At 47.9% G+C, this 17,755-nt stretch overlaps 1 protein-coding gene across 1 annotated transcript in view; it reads right to left on the bottom strand.

The window, feature by feature from the left end:
* The window catches only part of GALNT15 (polypeptide N-acetylgalactosaminyltransferase 15), a 42,580-nt gene that overhangs the window by 4,640 nt on the left and 20,185 nt on the right, over positions 1–17,755 (bottom strand). Inside the window, exons 4-8 of the mRNA XM_080803377.1 lie at positions 12,865–13,032; positions 10,449–10,566; positions 8,234–8,428; positions 5,488–5,619; positions 5,026–5,130 (exon numbers count right to left, since the gene is read on the bottom strand). Of these exons, the coding sequence (XP_080659503.1) occupies positions 5,026–5,130; positions 5,488–5,619; positions 8,234–8,428; positions 10,449–10,566; positions 12,865–13,032 (718 nt within the window). The remainder of the gene's footprint in view (positions 1–5,025; positions 5,131–5,487; positions 5,620–8,233; positions 8,429–10,448; positions 10,567–12,864; positions 13,033–17,755) is intronic.

Below are 17,755 nucleotides of genomic sequence, written 5' to 3'. Positions count from 1 at the left end.
CATAGCTAGAAGGAGATCTTCTCCAAAGCTGGAGATGCAGGAAGAAGAGCTCACCATAGGGCTGAGGTCCAGGGGTAATCTTTAGATTCTACGAGGGTCAGCAATACCATATCTCATAGTTAAATCTACACATACAATGCTAGACTACACTTAGCCTCTGAAATCTCCACATGCCACCTGCTGTTGCATTCATATTTGTATGTGTTCTGGCATGTGTTCCCATTATTCTATTTCCTGCATCAAGGATGAGGCCATAAAGAATGCTGTGTGTTGTGGGAGTGCCCTGGGAGAGGAACAGATGAGGAACGCTCTTGGGACCTAATGGGATCTCTTTCTGGAGAGATCTGACCTGGCCTGTAACTAATTCTCCTGCTGTCTGTTGCATCTGCTGACTCTTGCTCATGGTCATTTTGTCCTCCCATTTTTTTTTTTTTTTAAGATTTTATGTATTTGACAGAAATCACAAGTAGGCAGAGAGGCAGGCAGAGAGAGTCGGGGGAAGCAGGCTCCCTGCCAAGCAGAGACCTTATGCGGGGCTTGATCCCAGGACCCTGAGACTATGACCTGAGCGAAGGCAGAGGCTTAACCCACTGAGCCACCCAGGCGCCCCATCCTCCCATGTTTTATAGTATTGGATGTGCATGTCTTTGCAGAGGGGCTTTAACTGTAGGAAGGCTGTGTGGCCCAGCTGGAGAGCACTTTCCTAACAAAACCATTTTCTGTTCCAGCCAGGTGTAGCCTGAATGATTTTCTATATTAATTTTGTGGCTGGGAGACAAAGTGATCTATGCATTCATGTGGGGCCTCATGCCTAGAAGAGTTCAATGGTTTGGGTTTAATATACTTGGTTTCATGTTCTGTTGTTACTATATTGAAATTCTTAATAATTGTTGAATGATGGACCCCACATTTTCATTTTGCACTGGGACCCACGAATTAGGTAGCCAGCCCTGCTTTAGGATCCCCATACCACACATAAATTTGAACCCTAAACCCAAATTAGATGCAGATTTGTGGTTAAAAGAATTTTTTTTAAGTTCCTTTCTCTTATACAAAGACCCTGTGGAGACAGACAAGTTTCCTTGTCATCTTCCTGTGGCAGTGGGTGGATTTTTCTAGTCAAACTTTTGGCAGATAGGTTACTCTTTGAAGGTCAAAGTTGGCTTTATGTGATGTCTCATTTCCAACTTCTCTTCTGTCACAGGCTGTAGGTGGGCTCTCATTAACTACTCTTACATGTAACTAATGACTTTGGATTCCCCAGGTTCCCTCACCTCAGGCAGGATAGCTTGGCCAATGCCATACAGCAGCATTTTCAGTTGCCTTCTGATTTTTGGCCCCTGGAGATTTCCCTTTGTTACAAATTCAGACAAGCATGTATTTCTTCTTAATTTTTATATGGCATATCTAAGTCCTTTGAGGAGAAGGGCTTTCAGCTTATCTAGCTCGTGACTTTGCTACATATCCTTGCTAGTCCTTGCTAGTCCCCTCTTCCCCACCAAGAATCAGAAACCCCACAAAAGTGAACATTCTGGTGGCACGCAGGAGACTGCATGATTCCCAACTGCAGAAGAGGAAACCAAGACTGGGAGGTGTTAAGAAAGCTTCTGGTGTCATACAGCTAGAAAGTGGTGAGCTGTTTCTACCATGTCACATGGCTTCCTCACTTAGCTTTATATCTATGTCCTCCTCCCCTGTGCCAGGGCTGAATGCATTTTGATATGTTCTGGAACATATCTGGTAAAGGGCAAAACTGAAAGAGGCCACATGGATCCTGAGCACCTGGTTCCACACGTGCCCTCCAGGTGCAGGCCTTCCTCTGGGATCCCCCGGCCCACACTGCCAAGCCTGGCTTCCTGGGTCCTCCCTGCAGGGCTGGACTCCGGACCCTCCAAGACATGTTCTGGAGTTTGCTCCTAGTCTCTTGGGGCCTTACTTGACTCATTTGATCAACGATCAACTTGTATTTTGTTATTTATTTTTAACAGAGGCCTTAAAGCAAAGGCCCCTGTCACAGGCAGGAAAGCTAGGCTTTCTAGGTTCATCCAAGTTGTGAAATGAGTGGACCCACCAACCCTCAGCTAGCATCACTGAGGCTTTCCCACACCTTGGAAAGTTATTCTGTGATAGAAATTTGAAAAGAAACGATACCATAAGATACAAAGAGACCTTTCCAATAACCAAGAGGCCTACATGGGTGCTGGAATGACCCTGCAGCATCTAGAGCCTTTCCCTGACTTAGTTACCTTCTTCTCTCCTCAGGCAATAGTGGGCATGAAGTTTATCAGCCTCTGCAGTGCTGCAGGAGGAGACATGGTTCTTCATGTTGACTCCTTCCTTTAGCTTCTGGAAATTACGAACCAGGGGTTTTAGAGCCCATGGACCATAAGGGGCTTCAAGAGATCCATGAACCCTGGAAATTTTAAAAAATTTTGTCCAGATGTGCTTACATGTTTTTTTCTGGGAAATTGTCCTTAGAATTCATCAAGTTCTTAAAGGAACCATGTGACTTATAATAAAGATTCTGACTCCATGTGTGATGTCTGACCTCTGAGATTTCAAGCTCCACCCCCTTCGCCTTATCCCCTTGCTGTGCTTCAGGGCAAGCTCATAAGAAATCCCAGTCCTGGGGTGCCTGGGTGGCTCAGTGGGTTAAGCCTCTGCCTTCAGCTCAGGTCATGATCTTGGGGTCCTGGGATTGAGCCCCACATAAGGCTCTCTGCTCAGCAGGGAGCTTGCTTCTCCCCCCTCCTCTCTCTCTGCCTGCCTCTCTGCCTACTTGTGATCTCTGTCTGTCAAATAAATAAAATCTTTAAAAAAAATTTCTTTAGAAAAAAAGAAATAAAGAAAGAAAGGAAGGAAGGAAGGAAGAAATTCCAGTCCTTTCTTCTTTGGTGTTGGCAGGAAGTTCAAACCAGGTCAGCCCCGTTGGACCTGGGAACACTCACCTGGCCCAGCCCCCGACCACATAAGTGCCAAAGCCAGTTGCCTCCTGCCTGGGAGCCTACCCTGCTCTCCCCGAGAAAGTCTCATGATGCTTTCCATTCTCTCCTGTTTCATGTGTGGAGTCATCAGTCTCCAGATCTGAACCAGATTTGGAGTCAAGGGTTGATCTGCCCCCATGGGGCAACTGTCATATATGACCTAAAAAGGTTAAGAACCACAGGTGGGGAATGGACAAGCCACTGGACTGACTCGTCCTTACTAGGCCTAGATTTTAACCAGGCACCACCTGGATTTCTCAGTGTTGATTTCAGACAGTCTGCCCTGTGGTGAGCCACCTCTATCCAAGAACAAGAACTCTGGCTCCAGGACGGGCCTCTCCCTGTGGGCAGGGTGCCTGTTGGGCATGTTCAGCCTTTCTCTTCAGCTGCCCTTTGGGCCTTAAGCTTCTGCTGTTGCCAAGGCAGCCCCATCTTTGTTGGGTCCTGCCAGGGCCAGCTGTGCTGCAGAGTGGGGCCTTGGGGGAAAGCCATGCAATTTCTGTCTTCACTGAAGCCTCTTGTCCCCTCCCCAAACAAGGCATCAGAGCACTGGATTCAAAAGGGGCCCTAACAACCTGGGCATCCCCGCAGAGCTCCTGTGTTATACCCCTCTGCTCCCGAGGGACATTTGTACCCTCTGCTTTCCTTCTGAGCATGGAGGAAAAGGCTTCCTCCCTGTGGGAGGCATTTCACAGACTAAATTGCTCTGTGCTTGGGAAATGTCCCGAATGAGGCCAATGCTGAACCCGGGAGCCAACGGCTCCATCCGTGTGTAAGCCTTCTTCTGGCAAGTGGAGCAGATGGTCACCTGAGGCCACGAGGCCTGTCTGCCCCAAACTCAGCCCTCCTTCTCCGCTTCACACAGACACACAAACACATGCGTGAGCACACACACACGTGCAGAGACACCCACACAGAGAGACAGACACACACACACCGGCCTCCTGTGGCGCCCTAAAAATCCCCCCTTTGTGCACTCTGGCTCCTATAGAGCCGCATTACATTCCTGAAAGCCACAGCACACCTGTGTGGGAGGCCTCAGAATCAGGGGACTGAGAAAAGCCTGTAACCATGAGTCATGGGTTTGAGGCACCCCCGCAAATGGAGAACACTTTCTGGGCTCCCCTCGTCTCCTCAGTGCTTCTGTATCTGCACAGCCCACTTGGGTGACCCGCTTTCCCCGTCTCTGGTCCTAGTTGGCTGAAGATCTCTGGCTGGTCCACATGTTTCTGCCCATGCCCCAGCGGAAATGTGTGTGCACGTGGTGGTTTTCTTTGACCTCTGATTATAGATGTTTAATTTAAATGAGGAGATTTTCCATAAACCCTGGACTTCAAATGCCTTTTAAAATTTGGGGGTGGGACACCTGGGTGGCTCAGTTGGTTAAGCGTCTGCCTTTGGCTCAGGTCATGATCCCAGGGTCCTAGGATCAAGTCCCACAACAGGCTCCCTGCGCGGCAGGAAGCCTGCTTCTCCTTCTGCCTCTGCCTGCTGCTCCCCCAGCCTGTGCTTGCTCTCTCTCTCTCTCTCTCTCTCTCTGATAAATAAATAAATAAATGAATAAATCTTTAAAAAAAATGGATGTGATCTCATATGTTGAGCCCACTTTCAAACTGAAGAGAAGACATCTGTTGAGTCTGGGGGACGGGTACCACCGTGCTTTCAAATGGGCATGAGCTCCTCAGGCCTGGCAGCCTCCACCCAGCTCACTGTGCTCACCCCCTTTCCCTGCCTGACCCTGGGCATATCTGAGCTTTTAACCCCCAGGCTGGTCACTTTCTGAATCTCAGTTTCCTCATCTGCTCCATAAAAGCATCGACCAGATAGTCTCCATTTCCCTCAAGCCCAGATATGTGTCTTCTCTGATGATGGCCCGTGTTTGTGCTTGTGCCTGGGGGCAGGGTCAGAGTCAGACAAGTCATCGGAGTGGGGGACATGGGACCACTGAAAGGAGGTGCCCCAAGGGGAAGTGAGAAGCATCCCAGGGAAGACCATTCTCAGGTCAGCCCTTGCTGTGACACTGAGAATTCTGATTACCCACCTGCTGCTGCCGGCTGTCACTGCAAGGAGCTAGCCTCATGGCGCAGCCCAGGATGTCCCCCTCCGCCTGGCAGTCTACACAGAAGCCAAGTCCAGTGTTGTGGAGCTGAAAGTGGACACCCATACAGAAGTGAACCCCGACATCCACTGTAAAGAAACCCTCTGTCAGGCGCCATTCCTCTCCTCTCTCTCCCCAGTGTAGCTCATGGGGTCAGGTTCAGACCCGAAATGAGCAACGTCAAGCTGAAGCCTCTAATCCCAAGGGACAGGAGGCAGGCCACACCTGTCACAAAGAAGGACTCTGAGACAGGTTTCATGGCAACCAGTCACCTCCCTCAGGGCAGGCACAAAAGCATCTGGGGCCCCATGGACCTTGGGACTGTGTGGCCAGGGTTCAGTTTCTGTCTTGGGAGGCTGCCCGCCCTCTCTCCTTCCTGTTCCTCTTGCCCGGGTCATGCCTTGCCTTTCCAGAGAACCTGGGCCTGCACTCCGATGGGTACAGCTCAGGGTAGATGTTGGCCAGAAACCAGTGGAACATCCGACAGCCCAGCCTCCTTTGCAGCTGCAGGCGTTCTGTGCAGTCTGGCTTCTCGGCCTGAGAAAGACACGGGCAGTGAGACGGGGAAGAAGCCTGCTGTTCGCCACCATTCACACTCGGGGAAGGACAGAGGTGGCTGAGGAAGTGGGACAGAGAGAGGGGACAGAGGCCGTGGATCCCCAGGGCTGCAGACAAGGGGGAAGCTCATGTGTTGGGAGAAGAGGTTTAAAAGGGACAGAATAGGATGGATGCTCCCTAAAGAGAGTTGTGGAACCAGCAATGTGGGTGTGAGGTCACTCCCTCCCCATAATCCCTCACATTTTCGGTCAACAGAGACCATTATGCCGGAGCTCTAAGGACTTTTCTGTGGAAGCTGGCAAAACGGTGGGGCTTTGCTGGTGTGGTGCAGCACTAGAATGAACCTTATGGAGGCAGGAAATGGCCCAAAGGCCACTCAGATGAAATAAGCTGGGAAATTGTGGGGTGCGGTGGAGACAAGGCAAGTTTACTTTTCTTCCCCTCTAAGTGCCCAATCTCATCCATTAATGAATCATTCCTTTGGGTGATGCTATCCGCTTTCCTTGAGATCTTCCTTTATAATACAGTTGTCCTGGGATGGATATCAGGTAAGTCCTTAACACTTTAGTACAAATTTACCTATTTGGCTATATTGATAAGATCTGAGAAAACCTGCCCATACATTTGGTACTAAGTCCCGGTTTAGGGAAGACAGGGGTGCTAAGGAGTGGTTGGAAAGATCAAAAACAAAAACAAAAGTGGTGGGGGGGGCGCCTGGGTGGCTCAGTTGGTTAAGCATCCAACTCTTGATCTCAGCTCGGGTCCTAATCTCAGGGTCATGAGTTCAAACCCCACTTTGGGCTCCATGCAGGGCACGGAGCTTACTTAATAAAAGAGAGAGAGAGAGAGAATATGGGGTGAGGAGAAGAAAGGAGAGAGGCCTGGAATAAGAGGTCCATTTCAGAGTTTCAGCTTGATGGCCTCTAGGCTGCCAACTAGACACTGGGCTAACAGACTGTATGAAGTGAGTTTGGTTTGATTCGGCTTCCTCCTTCTTTTACTCCTCAGATGGAAACGTTGGAAGGAGTAAAGCCTGAATCCTCCATGCTGAAATGCTCTCGGTGTGCTCCTCAAATTGCAATCCCGAGCACCTGGCTCAGAAATGCCCAAGGAAATTGTTAAAAATGCAGATTCCTTGGCCCTATGCCAGACACCATGGTTCAGTAGGTGGGGGCAGCACTCCAGGAATCTGCATTTTAATCATCTCTCCTGGTGAGTTTCAGCCACAGGAAGTTTGAGAACAACTTCTCTGAGGCAGGAATGTCTTGCTTGTTCAGCATTTGTACCTACCATTAACCAAGAGATCTATTACTCTTTCCTCTAGGAAATTAGTGTAAGTTTTTTATCATTTCTTGGCATTCTGAGTGTTTGCCTAAGACCTCGCCAGCCACGCCGTAGGGCTGGACTTTTCTCCCAGAGCAGGAACATTCCTTCATGCGCATCCCATCCCCTTCACCTTTCCTGATAATGAAACAAACTGGCAAATCAACCCTGTCCTTGTCTGACCTCCAATGAGGAGGCATGCTGACAATGAACTTGTCCTTCTGTACAACCTTGCCTGAGAGGGAAAAAACAAGACAATATTAACTCTTCCAACAGTGAAACCCTGGCCTTGTCTTTTGGGTGCCCAGAATTTCTGCATCTCAAAATCCACGTGAGGGTTTTGCAGGTGGAGTGGGAGAGGGGAAGGAAGGATAGAAATTGTAGAGCGAAATTAATTTTTAATTATTTAAATTTAAAGTAAATGCCTCCGCCTTCAGGGAGGCAGTGATATTCTTAACATCTCGACACTGACGTCAGCAATAGGACATTTCCAAAACAGGAATTAATAGGAATGCTCAACAGGGGAGAAGAACAAAAAAGGTCTTCTCATTTACCAGTAGGAGGTGCCATTGTCCTTATGAAAGTCATCAGATGAACAGATGGGGAGATCTGTGGCTCAGAGAATAGAGAACACCCAACAGTGTAGGCTGACAAGGGGCTTGAGGGAATTGTCCCAAGACCTTTGTGGGTCCAAGACGTTTGTGGGTCCAGATCTTACCTTTGGAGCCCCTACTCCCAGCATAGCAAACATCAATGGGAACCCACATCTCATGTCAAATAGTGTTTATGTGTCACCCCATAAGAATTGAGCTGAAAGGCAGTTGAAAAAGCACTGCTTACGGACATTTAATTAAATGTTTAAACTTTAATTTTTCTGTGACTTGTTTTAGATCTTTTATGTTTATTTTTATACTTTATTTGTTTCTTGTCTTGGATAATTTCATAGCCTTGAGCACTTTGCCCAGGATTAAAGGGCCCTCTGAGACCTGTTACTGCTTCTTTCTTGCCCAATCTGTCCTCTGCTCCCATGTGTCCTATGCCACTTCCCATAGATGTCATCCCACCGACATCTCTCCTGGTGGGCTCCAGACCAAGACCAGCTGGGAGGCTCTGATGCCTGGAAGAGATGCTTGGGAGAGATGGGCAGCCCTGCCTGGTAGAAGAGCCCCTTAAGAGGGGCAACTTAAGGGAAGCACAAGCCGAAAGCTGTTGTTTTCCCCTCCGGGCTAGAGGGAGAGGTCCAGAGGCCCCTGCCAGGATCTCTCCTTACCTTGCTCAAGGTGAAGGCCTCTGGGCTGTGCCTGTAGAAGGTCTCTTTGAAAGAGCCCAGCCAAGTCTCAGCAATGCGAACCTTGTTCCGCAGAGCGGCCTCCTGATCAACAGGGGAGTGGGTTTCCCGATTCCGGTAGATGTGCCCCACCCGAGAGCAGGGGAGGATTTCAACGGAGCCACCACAGAGCCAGACCTGCCAGAAAAGGAGAAAAATAAACATCTGAACACTATTGCAAGTTCACGGGAAGTGAAGGATCCAGGGGCTGGCAAAATGCACAAGAAATCAGGAGCGCGAAACGGGAAAGAGAATTCTAGTCCTCGGGGTGCCGCAGAGTTTCTGGGTCTGAGAGTTCTGGGCTGGGGAGTGACAGGGTGGGAAGAATGGGTCCAGCTGTCCTGGGTCAGAGCCAGTGGAGTAAGGGGGCCAACCTGAACATGTCCTTCCCCTGAAGCACACCCACACATTTAGAGCTGCTAGATGTGTGGCTTAGTATCTCTGTTCCCCAAAGCTGCTTCCACAGGGAATGATGGGTCCCTAGTGATCAGAGAATTTCTCAAAGCTTGTGATGTCCTCTGTTGCAAAGGCACCAGAGCCATTTATGTGGAGATCAAAGCAAGCTTTCCTTAAACATAGTCAGTCTCCCCTTTTTCAAGAAGGTTCTCACTTTTCTCCACTAACCTTCCTGCCTGTTCCCACAGGCCTGGAAATCATTTGACAGGAAGCCTTTCATGTCATCCTTAGGGATAAAGAGGAAAAACAACAACGTTCCTAGCATAGGCAGCATATGAACTGGAACACGCCAAAGATGGAGTTCCCAAACTGTATGCCAAGGTACCCCAAGGGTGCCCCAGAAACCTCAAAGGGCCTCAAAAGTATATTTTAAATGTTTGAGAGAAATGTAGTGACATCTGTCGGATGTTCTGCAAACGACAAGCTTGAGGTAATTCATGGTTTCGACATTAGATGGCTGCACTTTGGATAATAAACATCTCTACTAGGTCGGGATTTCAGTGGTTGCTGTGATGAAAAAGCCAGTATCGTGTTAAAATTGACATGGAGCGGGAAACGAGGGTGGTGGTGTCTGATCTGATTCTGAGGTTCGAGGAGCTGTGTGGTGCCCAACAGGTGCTGAATTTTTAGGACAAATACTTATTTTTTGGAGCTATAGTAGTTCCCTCTTATCCATGGGAAATATGTTCAAGACCCACAGTAGATGCCTGAAATCACGGATAGTTCTGGATTCTCTGTATACTATGTCTTTTCTTAGACATACATACATATGTACCTGTGATAAAGCTTCATTTATAAATTAGGCACAGAAGGAGATTAACAACTAATAATAAAATAGAACGATATAATGATATACTATAATAAAAGTTACATGAATATGGTGTCTCTCTCTCAAAATATCTTCCTCTTTTTTTTTTTTAAAGATTTTATTTATTTATTTGACTGAGAGTGAAGGAGAGAGAGAGAGATTAGAGAAAGCACAAGCACAAGCAGGGGCCCCAGGAGAGGGAGACACAGGCTCTCCTCTGAGCAGGGAGCCTGATGCGGGACTCGATCCCAGGACCCTGAGATCATGACCTGAGCCGAAGGTCGATGCTCAACCAACTGAGCCACTCTGGTGCCTCTTTCAAATATCTTCTTATAGGGTACCCGCCCTTCTTGTGATGCTGCAAGATGATAAAATGTCCCCGTGATGAGACGGAATGAGAGAAATGTGGCAGACACTGTGACCTGGCATTCGGCTACCACCAACCTGACGATACCTCAGAAGGATGATCGTCTGCTTCTGATCATGGCTGACCACGGGCAACTGAGACCACGGATAAGGGACCACTGTACTTAGGGCACGGAGCTTTCTGGCATTGGTTTGGGCCTATGGGTGCTGTGAATAATGATGGAGATGCTGAGGGGCCGTGCAAAGAGAATGTACAGGAATCCCTGCGTGACAGTATTCTTGGCTGATACCGTGCCCTTTCCTATGGGCAGGTTTCCTAGCTGGCTTCATGAGGGAAACTGGGGGCACAGTCTAGGTAGGGCATGAGACAGATGGGAAGGGGAGATTTGACATACCCCATTTCATGATTTTACACTTTGCCTGCAGCCTTCGACCTTACCAGGAGCATTTCTAATGGCTGCCCCCAAGCTGGAGCCTTACCCACTACTCAACAGAAGCCCCTGGCTCCTCCCTTGGTCCAGGACATACCTTGAGAGACAGCTCGAGGTTTTCGCCACCCTGCAGAGACATGAGAGGGTCATACGCTCCAGTGTTTTGGAAGTAATGTCTGTCGATGGCCACAACCCCGCTGGGCACCACGGGGCTCCTGGGCAGAAAGAAAATGGAACAGACGGCAGTTCAGAACCCCGAACGTATCAGGAAGGCTTACCCTGCGGGAGCACCAGTGGCCGAGAGAGTGGGCTACGGGCCCAGATAGACCTCGATGCTTTTAACTGCAAGACCAGAGCCAAGCAACCGTGTCAAAAATCCCAGCATTTTATGAGAAGGGAGCTACAGTTGCCTGGGCCCTTTTTACCTCCTAAAGGGAGGGCCATGGGGCTGTACCCAAGGCTCCCCTGACCTCTGGCTTGAGTGCCTCTAGAGAGACCTTTGGGAAGAACCAAGAAGGTCTTGGTTCGCATAATATAACCTTAGACAGGTAACACCAAGCCTGCACAAAGGGAAACAGTCAGGATTTTTCTTCCCACATCCCAAGGTGGGACTTGGGCAGATACCGAGAGGAGGGTGCAGACCGCTGGGGGCCGGGTGTGCCAACCTCTGGCTGGAGGCCATGACTAGTCAAAGTGCATCGTGGTGAACACTGATGCTGGACAGCTTGAGCCCAAGGTGGGACACTCCCTCCCCACACCGATGCTGTACCCCCCGCAGAAGTCTGGAGCTCAATATCAACTTCAGGGGGACAGGGAGAGGGGACAAGCCTAGATGATAGATTTGAATATGAAGTCACTAAGCTGTCATGGAATTTGACTAACTTGCATGAAAGTTTTCTGCTGTTAGGTGCAAAGAGGGGTTAAGATAGACATGACCTAAGTTCAGTTGTTAGAAAATAAAGACCATTTTTTTTTTTTTTTTGCACTTCCAAGCTTGTGGCTTATCAAACTTCTGTTAGAGTCATACTCCCTTGGGCAGACCCTTGGTAAGGCCTATTTGTGCCTAATGCCTTCATTCTGTGTCCCTGTAGTAGGCATTCAGAAGCCAGCTGCATAATTGGTGGGCCTTGGGCTGCGTATGATGGAGATGGACCATGGCTACTGGAGGTCAACTGCCCAAGGTGAACACCACAGGATTCCTTGTCCCACAGGTTCTTCTTACAATGTGACATTGACGTGAGGGGTAGGGTCTATGACTCCTTCCCTTAAACCTAGGTGGGCCTGTGATTTTTCTGGAAATGACCCTGGGTGACTTCTGAGGCTTAGTGAGAGAAGGGGATACATCCTCTAAAACATTATACTGAGTGAAAGAAGACAGACAAGAAAGGTCAAACATCATACGATTCCATTTATATGCCATATCCAGAATAGATCTATACATAGAGACAGACAGTGGTTGCCAGGCACTGGGGGGAGGTGGGGGCGGAGAAAACCACTTAATAGGTATGGGAGTCTACTTTAGAGTGATGGAAATGTTTTCGGCACTAGATTGAGGTGGCGGTTCACAACTTGGGCTACTTGCTACAGGATTTTTCGTATTTAAATGGCTCGTTTGTGGTATGTGAAATTCACCTCAACAAATTGTTTTTCTAAAGGGAGAGGGGGATACAGCTTGTTTCACTTGGCCATCTTGGGATACTTAGTCTCAGAACCCAGTGTCATCATCCAGCAAGTCCCAGGTGCAGTGGCCTGCTGGAGGGATTGGGTAAGTTCCCGTGGGGGTCCCAGCTGATGGCCAGTATCATTGGCGTCCCACCCCCACTGCCATCTTGAGCCATTTCCTGCCATCTTGGATACCATGCAGCAGAGACCACCAACCCTAGTGCTCTCTTTCATAATTCCTGACTCCCAGAATCTGTGAGCTTAATAAAACTGTTGTTGTTCTACAGCACCAAGTTTGGGTGGTTTGTTATGCAAAAGAAGATATCTAGAACATCTTCTTAAACAGAATAATCATCCAAAACCCAAACATGCCCCAACACCAAAGCAAACAACCCATAAAATTTGATATATTTTGAGAGGGCGTCTTAGCATTTACCTGACTGAATCCTTCTTTTTTAGCAAAAAAGCACCTGAGGTTAAGGAAATCCAGTGTTACCTGGGGAGGAAGAGTTAGGTCAAGATTCCAGCTCAGGTTCTCTCACTGCCCCAAATGGAGACATCCACTGAAGAAATCACCTGAAAGAGCTTAAGCTGGACCCCATTCCCATATGAATATACTAATAATAACACCAAGGGTTGAGCGCCCAGTACTATCTCCATGCTTTTCGCATAGTGACTCTTTCAATCTTCACAACAACCCCGTTATCCCCAATTCACTGATGAGGAAACTGAGGCACAGATTAAGTAACTTGCTGGGAAACTTGTGGGGCCAGGATTTGATCCCAAGCAATTTGGCTGTCGAGTCCTTCCTGAGGAAGCAAAGGAGAAACAGGCTGTGTGAAGAGCCTCACCTGATGGGGCTGATGGGGGACTGGAGGGCCTTCCTTTCTCGCTCTGGCAAAGGCTCCCAGTGGAAATCCAGCTTCCAGTCCAACACCCCACGCTGCAGGTCCTTAGAGGGGTAATACTGGAAAGTCTTCCAGTCAATTACATCTATGACAGGAGACACCACTCGGCTCCTGGAAAGAATCATGGAATCAAATAAGGGATACAAACTGTTCACTTGCTGGGGGATAGACATGTAATCTACACCCACGCTGTGTAACATGGCAGCCAGGAGCCCCATGGGGCTGGTGGGCACCTAAAATATGGTCTGTCTGAATTGAGATGTGGTGTAAGTACAAAAAACACACTGGATTTAGAAGACTTAGTATGAAAAAAAGATGTAGAAATCTCAGTAATTTTGACATCGATTACATGTTGAAATGATAACATTTTGGATATAGTGGGCTTACTAAAATATATTATTAACATTAATTGCATCTGTTTCTTTTTGTTTGGTAATATGACTATTAGAAACATTTAAATTATGTACATGGCTTATCATATTTCCATTAGACAGCACTGTTCTAGAAAGTATGTTTTTCCATAAGGAATCAGGGAACCATTTAAGTAAAGAGCATGCCTGCCTCTTTCTTTTTTGAAAAACCTCTGTTGACAGCAGCAAAGGACAAGAGAGTGGGATTCTAGGCTCAGCTCTGCTGCACGTGTCTGGGCCTCAGTGTCTTCAGTTGTAGAATGGGAATTTGAACCACTTTCCATAGATATCTTTCTCCGCTGTAACGTTCTGAGACTATGGCTCTTGACTTCTTTACGGGCCTTTGATCCCTTTGAGAATCAGGGGAAAACTATGGACACCTCTTCAGAAAAAACTCGAGCAGCGTCCCTGGTATAAACGCACGTGTATGAGCACGTGGTGTCTACAGGCCAACCACAGTCCCAAGTCGAGGCTTGCCTGGTTACCCACTTACTGATGCTGATGGTGACTGGATTTTACCCCTTTTGTGCTGTTGTCGTCGTTTGTTTTGTTTTGCTTGTGCAGCCTGGGGTATGACTTCAGAAAGGGTGATGGGGGGAAATGATATAGGTCAGAAACCTCACCTTTTAACCAAACAGGTCATCACTTAGGCGTACCAGGAGCTGATCTCCTCCTAGCCAATATCTCAGTCACATTTTTTCCTGGCCTCTCATGACTCTTACTTCTAAAATCTATGCCATGGTGTGCCCAAGTGGCTCCATCAGTTAAGCCTCCAACTCTTGATTTTGGCTCAGGTCATGATCTCAGGGTCGGTCGTGAGATCAAGCCCCGCATTGGGCTCTGCACTGACCCAGGAGCCTGCTTAAAATTCTCTTTCTCTCCCTTTCCCTGTGCCCCTCCACTTCCCCCCTGCTCACTCTCACTCTCTCTCTCTCTCAAATAAAATAAGTTAAAATCTATGCCATAAAGTGGATTAGGCCTGAACTCAGGGGGTGCTGGAAGTTCTCATTCGAAGAGAAGAGAGATTCCTGGCAGGGAGAGGCCCGCCACACTGTTTATACTTCTATCGATTTCCATCTCTATTCCTTCCATCTCACAGATGGCCAGGCTGGAGTAGCCCAGGCTACATGGAGAGGGCCAGGCTGGTCCTAGGCCTCAGTTATCTGTCCTTAAGTGGCTGACATTGACAGAGGAGTCATGGGGTTTATATTTAGAACAAAGATCCCAATATGATTTTCCTGTCCTTTTCATACTCTTCCCTCTGGAAGGTAAAGGAAACTTACTCCGTCTGGGTCCCCTCTACTTCTGGCATCCTGAATTGATCTGAGAACACTGAGAAGCAAGATCAAAGAAAAAAGGAAGACACCCAGCCCCCCTCCCAAGTCCCCACTTACTGGGGAGTGAACTGAGCAGATGGAATGGATTTGGCTACTGGCAAAGCATTTTGTGGAATTTCAGAGTCAAGAGCCAGGGAAGCCATGTGGCTGAATCCTGAAGAATCCCATCAAATTCGTGCCGTCTTAGTTATCACAGCAGGACAGGAAAGGACATTGCATCCAGGCATCCATACAACTAGCTGGTCTTAGATCTTTGATCTGGGTCCTTCCTGACAAAGCAGTACATTACTTTTGACCAGAAAATGGGAACTCTAGAATATTGTCAGGTTTCTCTATTTGCTCTGTCTTGTTGGAAGCTCAGAGTCCTATGCAAAGATCATGGTTGATACCCGTACCACCCCAAATATCCAATGCTATCTTTTTCTGTCTGAGATCTCCCTTTCCTTCTGTTTTAACGAGACACCTAAGTAAAGAATCAGGAGACACTCTGAGTGCCCTTTGGATAGAGACAAAGAGGATAGCAGCTGCTTACCCACGGCTGAATTAGGGAGTAACTGCAGTCACGTGACTCAAAAACAGTGATTTAAAAAACCCAAACAGTCTTATATTTAGTTTCGGGTTCTATACCTACAGATGGGTCTGGTGTTCTTGGAATACATTTAAAGCAAAATAGCAACGCTGCCCTGTTTGACTTGGAAGGAGCTAGAAGTGTCTGCTTACACCTTCATTCTGTCTTGCAAATTGAGTTTTAACTCTCAGGCAAGTACAAGGTTGATTCTCTCTTAAGCCTTTCTAAGCTCCAGGGAGTCACGCAGCTGGGTTTCCAAAGACAAACAGGGGTCGTAGAGCTGTCTGCAAAGACTGGCTGACTGCAGAACGGGAGCTCAGCTAATAAACCACTGGCCAAGTGTTCAAAGGTAACTGTGGCTTCAACCTTACCAACCGGACCTAGGCTACTCATCAGCCCTAGCTTACCTCATCCCTCTTTGTTACTCCTGCAGCTCCCTGTTCTTCCGGGTCTGTGATATCTAAAGTCGTTTTGGAAGTTCACTCAAATTCTTGGTGTTGCGGAAAGTATCTTTCTTTTTTTTTTTTTTTTAAAGATTTTATTTATTTGACAGAGATCACAAGTAGGCAGAGAGGCAAGCAGAGAGAGAGAGGGGAAACAGGTTCCCTGCTGAGCAGAGAGCCTGATGTGGGGCTCGATCCCAGGACCCTGAGATCATGACCTGAGCCGAAGGCAGAAGCTTAACCCACTGAGCCACCCAGGGCCCCTGCAGAAAGTATCTTATATCGAGATGTAAAAGTCTCTGAATTCCCTAATCCCAGAGCTCTTGCTTCTCAAGCGTGCCCCCAAGACTCAAGAGTCAGCCGTTTCAGGACTCTGTCATGTCGAAGGGTGTGCGGTAGGATGAGGGCTGGAGAGTTTCCCTGGGGCAAGAGACCAAAAGAAGGCTGCTCCCTTTATAGGCTGGAGGTAGCTTGGTCCCCCTGTTGCTCCTCACCACACACACACACACACACACACATTCACATGGAATTCCTCAGACTGCTTTCCATCACTTAACCCCTTGTACGGCAGGGTGATTGGAGGTGGTCTGTTCCCTGTCCTACCTTGCTCCTCCCCATTGAGCAACCTCAGCCTTAGCTGAACACTATGTGACTTCATGAACTAGATGTCTCGAAGATACAGGACCAGATCAAATTCAAGGGGAAAACAGCTTGGACAGCCTGTGGAGCCGGTATCTTCCCTCAGGGGCTGTTATCTTTCAGCACTTCAGAAAGGACTGCCCCTTTCCCAATGGAAACCTTCATTTTTCTAGCACCATGACTCTCACTTCATGGCTTGGCTATTAGAGCTGACAGTTAGCAGAAGGCAGTTGACAGCTGGCAGCTGGAATAACAGCTACCCCTGATCTTCATCTTTGTTACTTTACCTGGAAACCAACTACCAATCAGCACCTCTAACACTACTCTAAAAAATGCTCTTTGAACAACTCTGTCTGCTGCTATGTACAGTTATGTGGGTTGTGCACTGCCCAAACTTAGAGAATGCTTCAAATATCATAGACACTGTAATTTGCATACTTAATTCTAAAATTTCTGGTAGTTATCATTTAAGTAACTTGTTCTAAAAAAATGAATGTATTATGACACATGTTCTGAGAAATGAGAGTAAAGGGTAATGAGGAAGGGAATCCTCTTACCAGTTCACACAAAGTTGCCATATGGCTCTCTATAGACTTGTTCTGTGGGCAGGGGTAGGGAACCAGAGCTAGGAACCAGGACTTGAACCCTCTGGTCAGGATGCTGAGGAAGTTATGACTCTTTGAAATAGCTGATTTATGGCTTATTACACTGTTACTCATCACCCCACTTTACCTTTTAAATGAAAGGTCTTAAAGACCATTTCTTGCCTTCTGCACAATGGGTCCTCACCTGGGGACAGAATGTTTCTTGCCACGAGCCTCAGAGGCAGTTGGGGCCCCTTTCCTCTCTTCAAGGGCAGCAGCTATTAGAAGTGTGCCCAATGGCTTCTACAACTTAGCTCCCCATGAGGTGAGCTACTGTGGGAGGGCAGAGGAAACACTTGAGCAAAACTGCTGTAGGAGCAAAGAAGACCTTGAAAGGGCCACTCTCCCAGGCCATGGATTTCAGAGCTTCACTGGGTGTAGAAAGAGATGAGAACCCATGAGAGCTAGCTTTTCTTTCAGACCCTTACCTACGAAGGCCTGCAAGCCGAACACTAGGTCCCAAAGAAAACAGGGTACACAGGAAGTTGTGAAAGAGGTGTGGGATGACAAAAAGATGGTTAAACTATAGAAGAGAAGGGACATGAAAAGGAAGCCAAGCCAAAATGGGGTCTAAGACCAGAGGCCATGTGTGTGTGCATGCGTGTTGGGGGGCGGAGAGGCAGGGGGAGAGGGAAGGAGAATAAGAGGGAAGAAGAGGGGGAGGGGAGAAGTTGGATAAAGAGGGGAAGGAAAGAGCCCAGGAAATGAAAATTTCATGGACCCACCTCTTAACTGTGGAAGGTTTCTCAGGGAGCCCCATTTTATTTATAGCTGAGGACACTGAGGGATTGCC

Source organism: Martes martes, assembly GCF_963455335.1.
Source record: "Martes martes genome assembly, chromosome: 1".
In the NCBI taxonomy this organism is placed as follows: Eukaryota; Metazoa; Chordata; class Mammalia; order Carnivora; family Mustelidae; genus Martes; species Martes martes.
Note: the sequence above shows the minus strand (reverse complement) of the source record. Positions and strands in the feature narration are given on the sequence as shown.